The sequence below is a fragment of the Schistocerca americana genome, chromosome 2, assembly GCF_021461395.2.
Source record: "Schistocerca americana isolate TAMUIC-IGC-003095 chromosome 2, iqSchAmer2.1, whole genome shotgun sequence".
Taxonomy (NCBI): Eukaryota; Metazoa; Arthropoda; class Insecta; order Orthoptera; family Acrididae; genus Schistocerca; species Schistocerca americana.
Window position 1 is genome coordinate 182,255,020 of NC_060120.1, and position 19,295 is coordinate 182,274,314.

A 19,295-nucleotide genomic window follows, 5' to 3' on the forward strand; every position below is an offset into this window, starting at 1 on the left:
TTCTGTTCCCATTGGAGAGGCACGTCCTTTCGTCTACTAATCGCACGGTTTTGCAGTGCGGTCGCAAAACACAGACACTAAACTTATTATAGTGAACAGAGATGTCAATGAACGAACGGACAGATAATAACTATGCAAAAATAAAGAAAGTAAAATTTTCAGTCGAGGGAAGACTTGAACCAAGGATCTCTCGTTCAGCAGCTGCTCACGCTACCACGGGACCACGGCACTTCGAAGCACACTTAGTCCATGACGTTGCTTATGTCGCCCATGGACTACTCAGTTTGTATATTTTGCTTATTTTTTCACAGTTCCACACAACTTCTTCCTGTTTTCTCAATTGATCTGTGTTCAGTTTATCAAGGCCTATCCACTGTGCCAACTTATAACTAAATCCGAGGGGGGTGCGATGGGGAGGTTCCCTTGTCAGTTACTATGGAGCAGTGGGACTTGCAACGTCGAGTGTATGTCTATGACAGTTCCGTGAAATGTGGTGAGTCTACCAGGTGTACCGGTATGAAATGAGCGTCTTTTTTGTGTGAATATGAAAAACTAATTGGACAGTGTCTTGAAAGGAGGGTATAAGATGAACATCAACAGAAGCAAAACGAGGATAATGGCATGTAGTCTAAGTCGGGTGATGCTGAGGGAATTAGATTAGGAAATGAGACACTTAAAGTAGTAAAGAAGTTTTGCTATTTGGGGAGCAAAATAACTGATGATGGTCGAAGTAGAGAGGATATAAACTGTAGACGGGCAATGGCAAGGAAAGCGTTTCTGAAGAAGAAAAATTTGTTAACATGGAGTATAGATTTAAACGTCAGGAAGTTGTTTCTGATAGTATTTGTATGGAGTTTAGCCATGCATGGAAGTGAAACGTGGACGATAAATAGTTTAGACAAGAAGAGAATAGAAGCTTTCGAAATGTGGTGCTACGGAAGAATGCTGAAGATTAGATGGGTAGATCACACAACTAATGAGGAGGTATTGAATAGAATTGTGGAGAAGAGGAGCTTGTGGCACAACTTGACTACAAGAAGGGATCGGTTGGTAGGACATGTTCTGAGACATCGAGGGATCACCAATTTAGTATTGGAGGGCAGCGTGGAGGGTAAAAATCGTAGAGGGAGGCCAAGAGATGAATACACTAAGCAGATTCAGAAGGATGCAGGCTGGGAGATGAAGCAGCTTGCACAGGATAGAGTAGCTTGGAGAGCTGCATCAAACCAGTCTCAGGACTGAAGACCACAACAACAATTTTGAATTAAAAGTAAAAACATTTTATCCAAAGAACTGACCATTGCTTTCTATTTTGACCACCTTTCTGGTAATTTGTGGACACAACACCAATACAAATGTTCGTCTTTTGAAGCAAACCAATCAGACATCCAATTTTCGACTTCTTCGTAGGAATCGAAGTGTTCCTCAGCCAATGCGTGTCCCACTGATGAAAACAAATGGTAGTCGGAAGGAGCCAAGTCTGGTGAATACGGCGGGTGGGGTAGCAGCTCCCAGCCAAGTGTTTTGATTGTATCCTGAACCAAAAATGGTTCAAATGGCTCTGAGCACTATGGGACCTAACATCTGAGGTCATCAGTCCCCTAAAACTACTTAAACCTAACTAACCTAAGGACATCACACACATCCATGCCCGAGGCAGGATTCGAACCTGCGACCGTCGCAGCAGTGCGATTCCGGACTGAATATTCCATCAAGGAATATCGTTTATGGTACTTAAGGACTGCGGAAGGAAAAAACTGTAGCGGTAGACGGAAAGTGGAATGTAGACAACAAACAACTGAGGACGCTGGGTTTAAGTGTTGCTGTGAGATGGAGAGGCAGGAAGTGGTGGCGGACGCCGTGTCCGATACTCACGGATGAAGTCGGCGGGGTTGTACTGCGGCATGACGGGCAGGCCGATGGCGCTGAAGAAGTCGACGACGGCGCGCGCGGGCCCGTAGTAGGCGGTCTGGCCGGCGCACAGCAGCAGCAGCTTGTCGAACAGCTGGAAGATCTGCGACGACGGCTGGTGCACCGCCACCACCACCGTCTTGCCCTCCGACACGGCGTACCGCTTCAGGCTCAGCATCAGGCTGTAGGCCGAGTGCGAGTCCAGCCCCGAAGTCGGCTCCTGTACCACAACCACTTACCTTTATTCATTCAGTTCGACAGTTGGTCATACTGAACACACAGTCTCAACGTACACTCATGTTCAGGAAAAAAGAAAACAACACCCTGAACTACTAGAGATAGGACTTCCATATTCACACGGCATGTACATTAGTATGTTCTCCAGAAATGATTAGCGTCCCAGTCACCTCAGTTCAGTTCAGTTCAGCATGTGACCTGTTGCCTAGTAGGCACAGGGGACGCCATGGGCCCTGATGATTTTTTCCATGCGTGATGAAATCGGCACGTGTAAGGCGCGAATGGCGTTCTGTGGCACATCTCTCCATGCTGCTTTGGTGGTCGGCATTGGGTCACATCAATGAACCCGTCGTTTCATCGTATCCCATCGATTGGCAACAAGTCGGGTTATCTGGTGGACCAGGGCAAAAGGCTGACATCCTGTGACACCAAGAAGGCACCTCTTCGTGCAACAAAATGTGGTCGTGCATTGTCTCGCTGGAAAGTGGCGTCTGGGGTGTTTTGCAGAAAGGGTATGGCTACTGCTGGCAGGACGTCGTTCACGTAGGTCACAGTCCCCTGGACAAGCACCAAGGATGATTTGTTGTCGTAACTAATAGCACCATGCTTCATAAGACCTCGAGTTAGCGCTGGATGTTGTCTGCGAATGCAGTCACTGTGATGGTACTCCCCCTGGCCGTGGCGAAGCAAAATGCGGCCATCGTTTTCAAATAAACAGAACCTGATTCGTCCGAAAACGCTATCTGATGCTACTCCTGTCTCCAGTGACGTTGTTCCATACACCATTGCCGTCTAGCATATTTCTGCATGCTCGTCAAAAGGTAGGGGGACACCCGTTGCACTGCCAAAACACTTCGTCCCACACAAGCAGCTGTTTCGCGGATGGATGCATCACATTCTCTCATGCCAATAATGCGCCGTCCTTCAAAGTCATTGATTTGACGCTACAATTCGCGCATACGTCTGCGAAGCATCCTGGACGTCTGCTCAAGTCACGCTGATCCATTACCTTCCGTTGCGCCGCGATATCGATGTTGACATTAATCTGCGGGCCGACGTGGTTCAAATGATAATCATTTCTACAGAACACACTAATGTTCATGTCCTGTTAATATGAACTTTCTATCTCTACTCGTTCAAGGTGTTCTGTTCTTTCTGAGCACGAGTGCATTACCAGATATCTTACACGAATATGTTACAACGTTTTGTTCTCTTCCTTGTGCTACACTTTAGTCGTAACAGAAGACAATTCCAAACGACACCGTGACGACTTCCGTTATACAGAAGACGAACACCGCTTGCTCACTTTTTTATTTTACGGTCACCTAGTCTCAATTTCAGACTGTCTGCCAAACGCCTTCAAGGGGAAACGAAAATTTGATTTTCAGTATTTTACATTACTGACTGAATTTAGAAATTTCAATCACTTTCATAATAGTCTCATTAAAGGGTACAGTCTTATGCTAAAGACGTGCGCAATAAGGCAGGTATTAAAGTTAGAAACTGTGTATATGTGTTGATTAGCCACGGCGCGCACATTATCCAGACTATATTCTTGCAGTATTTGAGTGTGAGAGCTGTTAGTGACTTCCAACGAACTTTAAACATTATTTCAAACCTTTTCTGCACTATCAGGCTTGACGTTACTTGTTTGTTTCCAGGTCTATTAGCAGAACATTTTGTACACAGGATCCACATATACCACTGAATGCACCGCAAAATTATATCATTGTACGCCATGTGGTTCAGGAGATACGACTTCATAATAAAACAATCGTGATACGTATACGTCTTTCGATTCTGGGAGAACTTCGTGAGAAGGTTTCCAGATCTAGTTCTGTTGAATGAATATGATGTCAGTCTCCACTTGAGGAACAATACAATCAAGCTGCATTCACATGTACATGATGAATTCTCTTCGCAAAGGCTTACCATTGTACTTAAATACGTCAGATACGAATCAGCGTATTAAGTGTGTCACCAGGGACGATTTGAAATCCTGCTAAATTTTGTTTTATATTGTGTTCTCTATCGTGTATGTTATGTGAAAAAACTTTCGTTCATTTTATGTGCATGGTGTAAGAAAACGTTATGTTTTAAGCATTAATTTACTGATTATTACTTTTATTATTATTATAATGATTTTATGCCATAATAATGAGTTGCTCACTATTTTCAATTAACAAAATACACATCCGAAACGGTAAACTAAAAGAAAAACAAAATAAGGTAAAAAGAAAAATAACTTAAAACATAAAACAAACAAATGAAATAAGTAACTAGTCTAATAATGAATATTTGGGTATTTTAATTAGGTATGTTGAAAATACTGTGACAGCATATAGTGTACAGCTTATTACACAGGGATGTATGAAGCTTTAACGCTTTTTTAATTACATTCTACAAAAAGTTTTCATTTTTCAAAATTAATTACTGATGGTGGGGTATTTAGCAAAATTTGAAATTATTACAAAATTTGATTTTACAATTTCCAAGAACGTTAATTACACATCAAATTTAATGTGAAAAACATATTTTGAGTACCATCGTTTCAAAGATATTCCCTCCAAATCTAATATGCCAAATTACCTTCGGAGGTGCGTTTTACTCCTTAAAAGAGTAACTGGGGACGAGCAAAAAGTATCGCATTATTCTGCCCCCTCTACACACCGGCCAACTTCCGTCACGATCATTTATTGACATTTGAGAATGTGCCCTTGTTAGTAATCTGTTGCCCAACTGAGTTTATTTTTATTTCTCTCTTCACTTGTTGCTCGATGTCCACAGTAAAGTTCATGATGCGCCTGGTCGGTGTTTGGAGGTTACATTCGTGTGTGTAGCCGTTTGCGAGGGCGGCTTGGAGCAGCCTGGCGGCAGACTTGGTACTTACGTCGAGCAGCATCAGCGACGGGTTGGTGAGCAGCTCGCACGCGATGTTGGCCCGCTTCTTCTCCCCACCGGACAGGCCTCTCTTCAGGTAATCGCCGATAACTGCCAACACACACAACACGGCACACCTGGTATCACGGCAGACGACAGCAGCAGCTACACTACTTAAACCTGTCTGCAATTTACTCCTCCAAATTCTGAAGGTAGCAGGGACAAAACAGAAGGGAGCGAAAGCTTTTCTACAATTTGTTCAGGGACTTAACCCGCAGTTATAAGAACTGAGGGCCATGAAGTCGAAGTTGTCAGTAGTTCAGAAGAGAGTGAGTCGTGATTGTAGCCTATTCCCGAAGTTTGCAAAAACAGACATAATGTCTTATGGGATAACAGCAATCAGTGATTTTATAATGTTACTTTACATCCGTCTTGATTGCAAATTTTTTTATTATTCATATGACCGGTTTCGGTTCATTCAGAACCATCTTCAGATCTGATATTTAAGTTACAGGAGTAACCCGTCCAATTCAGCCACTTTCACATGCTGGATTTAAAGTAACATTATATTCCCGATGTTATTCAGTCTGACCGTTGAGCAAGAAATAAAGGAAAACAAGGAGAAACTTGGCAAATGGGATAAAAGTTCAGGCAGAAGAAATAAAACCTTAGGTTTCCTGGTGATATTGTAATCCTGTTAAGAGATCGCGAAGAATTTGGAAAATCGCCGCGCGGGATTAGCAGAGCGGTCCAAGGCGCTGCAGTCATAGACTGTGCGGCTGGTCCCGGCGGAGGTTCGAGTCCTCCCTCGGGCATATGTGTGTGTGTGTGTGTGTGTGTGTGTGTGTGTGTCTTAGGATAATTTAGGTTAAGTAGTGTGTAAGCTTAGGGACTGAAGACCTTAGCAGTTCAGTCCCATAAGACTTCACACACATTTGAACAAAGCTAAGTGAGCTCGCTTCTACGTGTAAGCTGTTGCCGAGAATCAGCCCAGAAGGCAAATTTGACCCTCGGCGGGCAGTGGACGGGTGTGGGAAGGCGAGGCGTACGGTAGTCGAGGTGTGTCGGTCGGGCAGTGCCCCCCGTGAAGTGTCATCGACTCTGGCCAGCAGCTAATAAGCCAAAGAGAGCAAAAGCCGGCAGCACTCCGTCCGCCGGCGGCAGAAGATGCTGCGTCAGCCGGCGGCGGCGGCGGCGGCGGCGACGGCGGAAAATAAACGACGCGACGCGAAGGGCCGGCAGGAGCGCGCGTGGGCGGCGGCGCGGCCCACGGCTGTTAGCGGGGGACGCGGCCGCGAGGCGACCCGGCACGCGGCACAGGCAAGAGGGCGGGGCGGGGGCAGCGCAGGTGAACTGTGAGCTACAGCGGCCGCTGACACGTCCCTTCTAGTGCACACGAGCCCACGGAGTTGCGCAGACTGCTTAAAAACTTTACCTCCACCCAGCTGAAGGATGCTGCACCGAACCGAAGGCAAGTCTATACTATCTGATCAAAAGTATGTCTACACCCCGTGTAATGCATAATTGACCACTTAATATCACGAGAGGCGGACCCGTCGGTGTTGGACAGCATTGCCTTTTTTTGTCATCGGTCTTCTGACTGGTTAGATGCGGCCCACATTGATTCCACTCCTGCGCCAACCGTTTCATTTCGAAGTAGCACTTGCAACCTACGAGGGGCGTTTGAAAAGTCCGTGGAAAGTCCGAGAGATGGCACCACCGGCGCGTATCAAGGTGATTTTTAGTTAGTAGCATCTTTGGAAAGAACGCACATTAAGTTTCAGCCTATTGGTCTATTTCTTTGTGTTTGGCATTCGTGTGAGTCAAGGAAGTCGAGTGATTGTCAAAAAAATGGACGAAAAAGAATTTCGTGTGGTGATTAAACATTACTTTACGAAAGGCAAAACGCCTCAGGAGACTAAAGAGAAGCTTGATAAACATAACGGTGACTCTGCACCTTCGGTTAGAACAGTTTATAAGTGGTTTCAAAATTTTCGGAGTGGCCATATGGGCACAAGTGATGCTGAACGTTCTGGAAGCCCTGTGGAGGTTACGACTCCAGAAATCATTGATAAAATCCAGGATATGGTGATGGATGACAGAAGGGTTAAGGTGTGTGAGATTGCTAGTGCTGTGGGCATCTCGAATGAATGGGTTCATAATATTTTGCATAAACATTTGGACATGAGAAAGCTATCCGGAAGATGTGTTCCGCGATTGCTCAGGCTTGACCAAAAACGGAATCGTGTGACGTGTTGCAAGGATGGTTTGCAGCTGTTCAGGAAGAATCTGCAGGACTTCCAGCGTCGTTTCGTCACTGTGGATGAGACGTGGATACATTACTATACTCCTGAGACGAAAGAACAATCTAAACAACGGGTTACCAAGGGAGAATCTGCACCAAAAAAGGCGAAGACCATTCCTTTGGCGGGAAAGGTTATGGCGACTGTCTTTTGGGATTCGCAAGGGATAATCCTCATCGACTATCTGGAAAAGGGTAAAACTATTACAGGTGCATATTATTCATCATTATTGGACTGTTTGAAAACCCAGCTGCAAGAAAAACGTCAGCGATTGGACCACAAAAAACTGCTTTTCCAGCACGACAATGCACCAACACACACCTCAGCAGTTATGTTCGCAAAATTATTGGAAATAGGATTCCTACTCGTTTTACATCTCCCCCCCCCCCCCCTGTTCTCCAGACTTGGCTCCCCCGGACTACTATTTGTTCCCCAATTTGAAGAAATGGCTGGCAGGACAAAGATTTTATTCAAACGAGGAGGTCATTGCAGCAACTAATAGCTATTTTGCAGACTTGGAAAATTCCTATTATTCGGAAGGGTCAACAAATTAGAACAGCGTTGGACAAACTGTATAAGTGTTTTTTAGACTGTCGAAAAATAAAGAAGGTTTACCCCAAACACATAAGTAGTTTTTATTTTTGCACGGACTTTCCAAATGCCCCTCGTATGTTCTTAATTAGTTGATGGGTTGATTCCAGTCTCTATTTTCCTCTACGGCTTTTACCCTCTATAGCTCCCTCTAGAACCATCGAAGTTATTCCGTGGTTTCGTAACAGATGTCCTACCATCTTGTCACTGTTACTCATATATACCTTTCCTCGCCGATTCTGCGGAGAACCCTCACATTCCTTACCTTATCAGTCCACCTAATTTTCAACATTCTTCTGTAACACCACATCTGAAATGCTTCGATTCTCTTCTCTGGTTTTGCTACAGTCCATTATTGCGTATTTTTTCAGTTACCTTTTGTACTATATTGCAACAGTTTTTCCTATGTCTGGTCCAAGCCTCATTGAGCTACGCTATGTGATCAAAAGTATCCGGACACCTGGGTGAAAATAGCTTGCAAGTTCGTGGAGCCCTCCATCGGTAATGCTGGAATTCAGTATGGTGTTGGCCCACCCTTAGCCTTGGTGAAAGCTTCTAAGCTCGCAGGCATACGTTCAATCAGGTACTGGAAGGTTTCTTGGGTAATGGCAGCCAATTCTTCACGGCGTGCTGCACTGAGGGGAGGTATCGATATCGGTCGGTGAGGCCTGGCACGAAGTCGGCGTTTCAAAACATCCCAAAGGTGTTCTATAGGATTCAGGTAAGGACTCTGTGCAGGCCAGTCCATTACAAGAATGTTATTGTCGTGTAACCACTCCGCCACAGGCCGTGCATTATGAACAGGTGCTCGATCGTGTTGAAAGATGAAATCGCCACCCCGAATTGCTCTTGAACAGTGAGAAGCAAGAAGGTGCTTCAATCATCAATGCAGACCTGTGCTGTGATGGTGCCACGCAAAACAAGGAGTGCAAGCCCCCCCCCCCCCTCCATGAAAAACGCGCCCACATGACACCATCGCCTCCGAATTTTACTGTTGGCATCGCATAAGCTGGCAGATGGTCACCGGGCATTCGTCATACCCACACCCTCCATCTGATCGCCACATTGTGTACTGTGATTCGTCACTCCACACAACGTTTTTCCACTGTTCAGTCGTCCCATGTTTACGCTCCTTACACCAAGCGAGGCGTCGTTTGGCGTTCACTGCCGTGATGTGTGGCTTATGAGCAGACGCTCGACCATGAATCCAAGTTTTCTCACTTTCCGCCTAACTGTCCTAGTACTTGCAGTGGATTCTGATGCAGTTTGGAATTCCTGTGTGATGGTCTGGATGGATGTCTGCCTATTACACATTACGACCCTCTTCAACTGTCGGTGGTCTGTGAGTCAACAGACTAGGTCGGCCTGTACGCTTTTGTGCTGTACGTGTCCTTTCACGTTTCCACTTCACTATCACATCGGAAACGGTGGACCTAGGGATATTTAGGAGTGTGGAAATCTCGCGTACAGACGTATGACACAAATGACACCCAATCACGTGGGCACGTTCCAAGTCCGTGAGTTCCGCGGAGCTCCCCATTCTGCTCTCTCACGATATCTAATGACTACTGAGGTCGCTGATTTGGAATACCTGGCAGTAGATGGCAGCACAATGCAATTAATATGAAAAACTTATGTTTTTGGGGGTATCCGGATACTTTTGATCACATAGTGTTTGTTATTTGGTAGACACACATCATGCGATAGTTATGTCAAGTTGTATGCACCAGCTTATTTAGTAATCAACATCATGAAGGCAGTCCTTAGCTCTTATTAAATGTGAAAGCAGAGCAATAATAAAGTAATAGCTTTTTAGGATTAAGAACATCAAAAATAATATATGGACTGTTTCTTCGAAAGGCTTTGAGAATAATCTTTAGAGGTGAAAAGCTCAAATCTTTTTTAACACTAGATTTTTCTTAATAACTAAAAATTCATGTTTGGTTCTAAGTCTCACTGGAAGACAAAAGTTGACCTTTGAGCTGAAAATCATCTTTAAAGCAGTACACACTGCTATTTCACCACTACAGCTGACGACTTTCAATTGATCTTGCTCACTTTCAGAGGACTGAACCTCCTTTACGAAAGCCCAACAGGATGAACGGCTGTATGGTGAGGTGCCTGGCGCCTTAAACTGAATCACAATTCAATCCGCTCCCGAGCCCCATAAAAGACCCCGCGACTACCCCTTGTTAGGAGTAAGGTATGTGATACTTGTGAGAGAAGTAAAAAAACGTTTGCCTTGTACTGTGCAGACAGCGTCGTCCGCAGTAAGCGTTTAACGGAGGCGGGGCCAGAGGAGTGGCGAGCGCAGATTTGCGTTGTTAGCAGCGCCCGTCCACAGTTTTAAGACTCGGCCGCAGACCGCGGGCGCGTCTCCAGACGTTCCTTTTTGGCGCTGCTAGTCCCCTGAGCCGAATGCACAAGTGTGCAGGGGCAGGCAGGCAACCGACAGAGCAGCTATGACGTGCGGGCAACGTTTGACAGGCGCTGCCGTCGAGTCGGCTGAGACCCTCCGTCACAAGCGCCAACCCCTCTGATATTTACTGTACACTGTTGTTACTGCCTATTGCAGACATGACCTTCAGGAAAGGGAATGGGGCCCAGCAAATTGCCGTGGACGGCGAGTGTTCACTAGAGACGAAACTCGGGTGAAGAGTGCCGCACGGAAGTGAGACATTCCGCAATTTCCCTCCTCGAACATGAACAATCTGTAGGATAGGGCAGACAGATATCTGAGACTGTGTGTCGTATCCATAACACGTTCCATTTGTAACTGAACACTTTATAATGGCCAAAGAACAGAAACCTATCGAGTAAATACGCAGAGTGGAGAAAAGTTGACAACGCCATAGTAGGCTAGGGGACAACGAAGCAAGCAACGTTTTCTAAACAGTCGTTGGTCGGAAATGCGATGTGCAGCTACAATCATAAAAACGACAGACAATCACCGACGAGCACATACAGGTGTGTGCATTTAAGCCAGTAGATACAGTTACCTGGACTCAAAAAACGCAATTTTCAAAATTTGTTCAAAAAAATTTCATCGTTCCTTCAGCTTTAGCTACGTCAACAACACAAAATCTTCATTAGTTGCCGAGTTATGGGGGAATATATGTATGTTGGTGCGCGTGTAACATTCGAACATTCCACGCCCACTTCATCCATTAGCTCCTAACTTACTTTTATGTCAGTTTTACTTCGACATGTATTTCTCATATTTTTGTGTCGCACGATGGTACTGCAAATTTTTCATACTTGTTAGGCATAGCTCAGAGCTTCAATTATTCTTAAGAGAACTGTTTGATGCCTGAATTTTTGTGCGTTACTAAATGTGGTGACTGCTTTCTATAGCTGTTTTAGCATGATTTCAGAGGCGATTCTTTTGTATTTGGAAATAAGATAGCTCGAAGCATCGTACAGAACGGAGAAGGTATGCTTTCATGGATACAGACATAGTAATTTTCTGGGAATGCTGATATTCATAACCACACACTAAAGTCTTCAATGAAGGGCCTACAGCAAATACTGTTGTGTGATTTGTAGTAGACATTTAATTTTTAAAGAAATAAAAAAGTGTGTAGGTAGATTCAATCGAAACGCTAATTAGTCTTTCTGTTCAAAACTCAGCTTTTTTGGAAGAATAATTGTGCAAATACAGATTCGCGATGCAGCGATTACTTTTAATGATGGAATGGATGTCAGATTAAAAATTGAGACACTTAAAATGCTCGAGGAGGAAAATGTTGATGAAAAGTTTAAATACTGTAGACGTGGTAAAAATGAACTGTTCCAAAACAGTGAAGGATGATCCACCCAGGAGACAAAGAAAACAGAAAGTAAGCTGAAATTACAAAATGAAGCAAGGAAAGAAGAAGAGCAAGGAGTATACTACTTCCCTGGACAGAAGTCGTCCTAAAGTTCTTTAAACATCCAACCTGCTCATATCAGAGCAGAAACAACAAGTTGATAAATATGAAATAATTAGATAATAAAGAAACAAACAAGCTAACGCAAGTGTCTACATTTCCTGAATTCGTCTCACCGTTTACATTACATTACATTCGGAGTTGAAAATGACCTTGTGCGTCAATGCACTTTTGCGCGAGCCCCAACATGTTAATATACACTTTGCGCAACTCCGCTGCATCAGTTCTCAAAATTTCATTAAGAATTCGGTTATTTGCATAAACTTCCCCCTTTACACTGTGCCCGCCACAAACACGGGCCACACCCTTAGCTGCTCCAGGGACGTCACCTATTCCCGACCAGGTCTTTGTTTCTATTTTCTCCCCAAAACACAGTCGTTTTGTGTCGTTACTGCTCGCGATGTTGTAATATCCGCACTTAGTGTCTTTCGCAATTTTCGCTTGTTCAAAAATTATGTATAATCCTTCGTACTTTGTTAATACACTGCCGGAAAAAAAATGTAACACTGTCAACGAGAAGCTCATTTCACTGATAAGTGAGGTGACAGGTAGTTCGTCATTCTAGAATATGACGACAATTCAGACCAACTCAAACACAAACCACAGCACACGGTGCCCAAAAGGGCTCACCGATACAGTGTAGCCCTGCTCTGGTGGCAATGCGGACAGAACGTACTCTCATCATGGAAGATAACAGACCGCCATTCCAATCTCCAGTCACCTCTAACGCCATCAGAGCAGTACTGCTTGGTGGTGTCGCAGTAGCCTGGCCAGAGTCATACGTAATCTTAATCATGCTGCAAGCAGACAGTTCTCAATGGGTCCTGATGATACAGCAAGTGCAACATACACTCATGCTCATAAATTAAGGCTAATGCTGATACATGGTATAACAACACTCTGGTGGGCGGTTTGCGGGTTTAAATCACTTCGGGGCATGACCATGCGATACATTTGACCTGTAGTCGTCGCACGGTGGCGCTGGCAGCTATCCACATACGAAGAGGTGTGTGGGTGCATGTCAGAGTACGGTGCAGCGAGGAAGTGTGCAGACGTTTTCAGACGTGCTAATGGTCACTGTGTGTTGAAAAATGGCTCAAAGAACACATAATGACGACGTTATGAGGGGTAGAATACTAGGGCGACTGGAGGCTGGTCAATCACAGCAGCTCGTAGCACGGGCCCTCCGTGTGCCACAAAATGTGATCTCAAGATTATGGCAACGATTCAGACAGACAGGAAACGTGTCCAGGCGCTACAGTACGGGACGTCCACAGTGTACAACACCACAAGAAGACCGATATCTCGCCATCAGTGCCCGCAGACGGCCACGGAGTACTGCAGGTAGCTTTGCTCGGGACCTTACCGCAGCCACTGGAACAGTTGTCCCCAGTCACACAGTCTACAGACGACTGAACAGATATGGTTTATTCGCTCGGAGATCTGCAAGGTGCATTCCACTGACCCCTGGTCACAGGAGAGTCCGTAAAGCCTCGTGTCAAGAACACAGTACATGGCCATTGGAACATTGGTCCCAGGTTATGTTCACGGACGAGTCTAGGTATAGTCTGAACAGTGATTCTCGCCGGGTCTTCATTTGGCATGAGCCAGGAACCAGATACAAGCCCCTTAATGTCCTTGAAAGGGACCTGTATGGAGGTCGTGGTTTGATGGTGGGGGTGGGATTATGATTGGTGCACGTACACCTCTGCATGTCTTTGACAGAGGAACTGTAGCAGGTCAGATGTATCGGGACGTCATTCTGCACCACTATGTCCGTCTTCCCAGGGGTGCAGTGGGTCCCACCTTCCTCCTTATGCATGATAACGCACGGCCCCACCGAGCTGCCATCGTGGAGGAGTACCTTGAAACAGAAGATATCAGGCGAATGGAGTGGCCTGCCTGTTCTCCAGACCTAAGCCCCATCCAGCGCATCTGGGATGCTCTCGGACGACGTATCGCTGCACGTGTTCAAACCCCTAGGACACTTCAGGAGCTCCGACAGGCGCTGGTGCAAGAATGGGAGGCTATACCCCAGCAGCTGCTCGACCACCTGATCCAGAGTATGCCAACCCATTGTGCGGCCTGTGTACGTGTGCATGGTGATAATATCCCATATTGATGTCGGGGTACATGCGAAGGAAACAGTGGCGTTTTGTAGCACATGTGTTTCGGGACGGTTTTCTCAACTTATCACCAATACCGTGGACTTCCAGATCTGTGTCGCGTATGTTCTATATGTGCCTATGCTATTACCGCCACTTTTGTGTAGTGCCACGATGTGTGGCACCACATTCTGCAATTATTCTTAATTTATGAGCATGAGTGCATATATAACACTGCACTCCGTTGTATGTAAATATTATACACATGTGCCACTGAACACAATCCTTAAGGGTGTTGTTCTTTCCAGCATTGCCACATTTTCTACAAATGTATTAAAACTGTGAAATATTGTATAGTTTAGTGGTCGACGGTAGTTTCCAAATGGTTGTAGCACGGAAACGGTTGGTTTCCGGACATGGGATCCTATTCAAAATATTATGTACTCACTAAGACTGTTGATATTTTTAAAAATGTTATCGGTCCTCGATGCAGTATCGACGTACCGGCCTATAAAAATATCGGTTGCACATTTTAAATATACTGCCGGCTTTAGAGCTGTATATTTAAGTACTGATTTATTATTAGATATTTCTCACATCAGCAAGCTGTCAGCCTGCTTAACCCCCTTGGAGAAAGAACTGAAAGGAAAACTATGCTTGTTCACGCTTGGCGATAAACACTTTGCACACTGCATGTAAGTGGCACAATAAAACATCTCCTTTGAGTCCATCGTTCGGTTTCGACACACAACGGAGTTGTCCGGAACGCTTTATGTCGACTTCCCTGTTTCGTTACTGCAAACACCAGCGACCTAGCAATTATAGTGTCAAAATGTCCTAAAGTTAAAAGCTGCAATTTCTGCTGGTAGCGCCGAGGGCCGATTTAGTCAGCATTTACTCTCACACGTCTCCGCCCACCTAGTGACTAGTCTTGTCATTTAGTTTTCCGTTTCATTTTCTGCAACTGTTTTTTTTTTTTTTTTTTTTTTTTTTTTTTTTAGAACGCTTATGTGAAGAAATAGCACCCTAGTTGCGTAAAAAATGTTTATTAACGCAACAGGTATGCTATTTCTTCACATCGGAAATCATCTTATTCCATTGACATAGTCACCCGCCAGGGCAATTTAACTACTACTTTGTGCACTTATACTTGCTTCACACTATCAAAGGGAGAGACTAGGCATGAGGAAAGCTCAGGAAATAGTAAGAGTCCTTCACACAGTGCAAGTAAAATTATGGTCCACCACAACATCAAAGGAACAACTTTAAAAATTTAGCGAAAATAACGAAAAAATTAATATAAAATAAAAATATCGGCACTCGATATTGCCATTTCGGTATTGGTATATAGGTGAAGAAATATCCCCCCCCCCCCCCCCCCACACACACACACCACCACCACACTGATATTTTATCAACAGCCCTAGCAACTAGTACTCATCTCCCTCTCTCTACAAGTCCTCCACGTTTATAACGGGAATTTCCGAACACCCATTATGTATTGATGCCCTAACAAAATGAATTATCACAAACTGCTCAAAATCCAGTCAATGGCTGTATGGCTTTCAGGAAGGAATGGGCAGGGGGGGGCCCTCTAGTCAAACTTGATTCGAATGCGATGACGAACCAATATAAACAACATTCAGCAGACAGATTCAAGGGCATATGTGAAGCAACTGACCTAGATTATGTCCCCTGTAACCGCAGTTGTTCACAACTTCGCCTGATAACGTGTGTGGGATCATAGTAAACATCACAATGAACAAATACCGTGAATCCTTATCAATTCAGTGTGTTATTTCATTTGATGGTGGGATTGTATAGCTTCAGGTTAATAGTAATAATAATAATAATAATAATAATAATAATAATAATAATAATAATCGGTTTGTAGGGCGCTGAACTGCGCGGCCATCAGCGCCCGTACAAAGTCCCAATTTTTACACAGTCCAATCTAACAACTGTCACGAATGATGATGAAATGATGCGGACAACACAAACACCCAATCCCAGGGCAGTGAAAATCCCCAACCAGGACGCGAATCCAACCCACAACCGCGTGATCCAGAGGCAGCAACATAGCCAATAGCCCACAAGCTGCGGCAGGTTAAGAATGACTACTTAATTTCACCATGTTGGAGTACGTCCTGAACGCTGGACTGACTTTGTTGGCAGTACACCAGATGGCTCGCCCACATCTGAGAGAGATACTCACTGGTGTCCTGGCAGCTGGTGAGGTCGAGCACCTCGAGGATGTGGTCCACGTAGAGCATCTTCTGCGCGTCCGTCAGGCTGTCCGGCAGTCGCAGCCGCGCCGTGAACTGAAACAAACACCCGACGATGAAAACCTGCTGCACAAACCACTTGCACCGATGCAGATAGTATTAGGGACTGCACATCGCTTTAGTATTAAGTGATTTACGGAAATTCTTCGAATTCAACGAGTCGTGCAGTCGATTGCTAAAGTGTAAACGCTACTGATGTGCTGTCCCATGTCCTGCGAATTTCAGAGACAATAGCTGTTGGCCGGCGCAGTTTGAGGACGGATTCAGTACCGGAAATAGCCCTCATTACTTTCAATGTATCAGTTGTGCAAGGAAACGATGGCACTAATTCGTGGAGAGGACAAACCAGTCCATCTTGTACGACGAAATTTTTCAAGATAAAGAAGAATTGGCGTAGTGAAGTATTGGAGTAGCCGCTAGTACAAACCTGCGACGTCTGTTTTTATCGTCAGCAAAGAATTTAATGCGAAAGCTTCAAAACTAGTGTTATTTCGTCGAGAAAGGAAAAATAAATGTCATCCCCAGAAGGCCGCATGTAAATACATTCCATCGTACATCATCAACAATCCTCACCAATATTTGGCGAAATGACACGTTACGCGTGGTTTACTGCCAAACTGTGTAACGAGAGGGAACCTTTTATGAATGTAAACCATGTTTGTTTTCAGAATGAGATTTTCACCCTGCAGCGGAGTGTGCGCTGATATGAAACCTCCCGGCAATTAAAACTGTGAGCCGGACCGAGACTCGAACTCGGGACCCTTTCGCGGGCAGATGCTCTACCACTGAGCTACCCAAGCACGACTCACGACCCGTCCTCACAGCTTTACTTCTGCCAGTATCTCGTCTCCTACCTTCCAAACTTTACAGAAGCTCTCCTGCCAACCTTACAGAACTAGCACTCCTGAAAGAAAGGAGGCAAAGGTCCCGAGTTCGAGTCTCGGTCCGGCACACAGTTTTAACCTGCCAGGAAGTTTCATGTTTGTTTTCGATTAAAAACTTTTAAAAAGCCATGTAATTGTAAAAATGCGGCAACTGCAGCGATGAATACCACCCCATCATGTGTATATTGTCAACTGTAAAATTATAATAGTACCTAATTTTATATACGAAGTCCTCATGTACGTCTCACAGTCCCTTCCTGGAAGTTCATTCACAATCTTAAATTTTCCTTCGCCCTTTATCATGTTATGAAAATATTAATGAATACAAAATATTGAACATAATCTATGTTTATTTGCAGTGTTAAGTAACGTAAGAACTGAAAATAATAAAGTTTCCACACAGGGACTAGAACCAACGACTCGCGGATTACCGCTCTGTACCCCTTCCATTGCGGCCAACGGCCTTGCTGCAGTGGTAACAGCGGTTCCCGTCAGATCACCGAAGTTAAGCGCTGTCGGGCTGAGCTAGCACTTGGATGGGTGACCATCCGGTCTGCCGAGCGCTGTTGGCAAGCGGGGTGCACTCAGCCCTTGTGAGGCAAACTGAGGTGCTGCTTAACTGAGAAGTAGCGGCTCCGGTCTCGGAAACTGACATACTGCCGGGAGAGCGGTGTGCTGACGACATGCCCCTCCATATCCGCATCCGGTGACGCCTGTGGTCTGAGGATGACACGGCGGCCAAGTTTACCCCTTCCATTGCGCCAGTCGATGCCTAGGAAGTGCGCGAATATAAATGGCTAATGCGCCCAACTTGCGCCAAAACTGCTATTTTTTTCTTTTTAAGTCTTGGCCGTCTAGAGCTCCCACTACTCACTTCTTCATTTCTGGCCAAGAACAGCATATAACAAAGTTCGATGAAACGCGGATGACAGTCCTCGGGACAGAGCGGTCTTTGCTCTTTCTGGCGGAAAGAGGTGCTGGGGCGGGGCGACTTGGCTGTGAGCCGAGCAGAGTCTTGTTGACATGGGACGTGTGCAAGCGTCAGCCGCCGTCAACAGAGACAGGTCCGTGTCATGTCGTGTCGGTCTGAGTACAGTCTTTCCATGTTGGAACGTGTGGCACGCTGGCGTTGTGTGGGCAGTTCCGGCTTGTTGGACAAGAAACCTTACTGCGAGACTCGCAAGTAAATGTGTTTAGCGTACGCCTACGGGGGAGTGCTTCGATCAGGTACTATCAGCCGGTATCTGCTAATTCTTCCCTCGCCTACCTAGAGTAACGGAACTGTTGTTAGATTAAATACCGTTATTTATGACGTGACATGCCTCTGAATGTAAATTTGGGCCGACCGCCGTGGGCGAGCGGCTCTAGGCGCTTCAGTCTGGAACCGCGGTCGCTACGGTCGCAGGTTCGAATCCCGCCTCGGACGTGGATGTGTGTGATATCCTTAGGTTAGTTAGGATTCAGTATTTCTAAGTCTTGGTGACTGATGACCTCAGAAGTTAAGCCTCATAGTGCTCAGAGCCATTTGAACCATTGGTAAATTTGGTTGCGTGTTAAGAGGTGCTAAAATTTTTTATCAGTTTCCAGTGACCAGTGCGGACTGATAGATTTATTACATGTTGTTTTTAACCCCAGAAGGTTAAAGGGAGGAAAATGTTTCACTGTCAGTACTCTATCGTAAAGAATCATATTTTATGGTTTATCCACTAGCTAATTACGATTACAATGTCTCCCGTGCTATATATATCACATACAAAGTAAGTACAAAATGTCCTGTATTACATACTACATCTACATGGAAACTCTGCAAATCACATTTAAGTGTCTGGCAGAGGGTTCATCCGAACCACCTTCACAATTCTCTATTATTCCAATCGCGTACAGCGCGCGGAAAGAACGAACACCTGTATCTTTCCGTACGAAATCTGGTTTCCCTTATTTTATCTTGGTGATCTTTTCTCCCTATGTAGGTCGATGTCAACAAAATATTTTCGCATTCGGAGGAGAAAGTTGGTGATTGGAATTTCGTGAGAAGATTCCGTCGCAACGAAAAACGTCTTTCTTTTAATGATGTTCAGCCCAAAAACTGTATCATTTCAGTGACACTATCTCCCATATTTCGCGATAGTACAAAGCGTGCTGCCTTTCTTTGAACTTTTTCGATGTGCTT

At 45.1% G+C, this 19,295-nt stretch overlaps 1 protein-coding gene and 1 pseudogene across 1 annotated transcript in view; one reads left to right on the top strand and one right to left on the bottom strand.

The window, feature by feature from the left end:
* Nucleotides 1–19,295, bottom strand: part of LOC124593857 (ABC transporter G family member 14) — an 81,863-nt gene that overhangs the window by 45,509 nt on the left and 17,059 nt on the right. Inside the window, exons 4-6 of the mRNA XM_047132205.1 lie at nucleotides 16,172–16,277; nucleotides 5,039–5,139; nucleotides 1,876–2,131 (exon numbers count right to left, since the gene is read on the bottom strand). Of these exons, the coding sequence (XP_046988161.1) occupies nucleotides 1,876–2,131; nucleotides 5,039–5,139; nucleotides 16,172–16,277 (463 nt within the window). The remainder of the gene's footprint in view (nucleotides 1–1,875; nucleotides 2,132–5,038; nucleotides 5,140–16,171; nucleotides 16,278–19,295) is intronic.
* On the top strand, nucleotides 17,580–17,697 carry LOC124597009 (annotated as a pseudogene).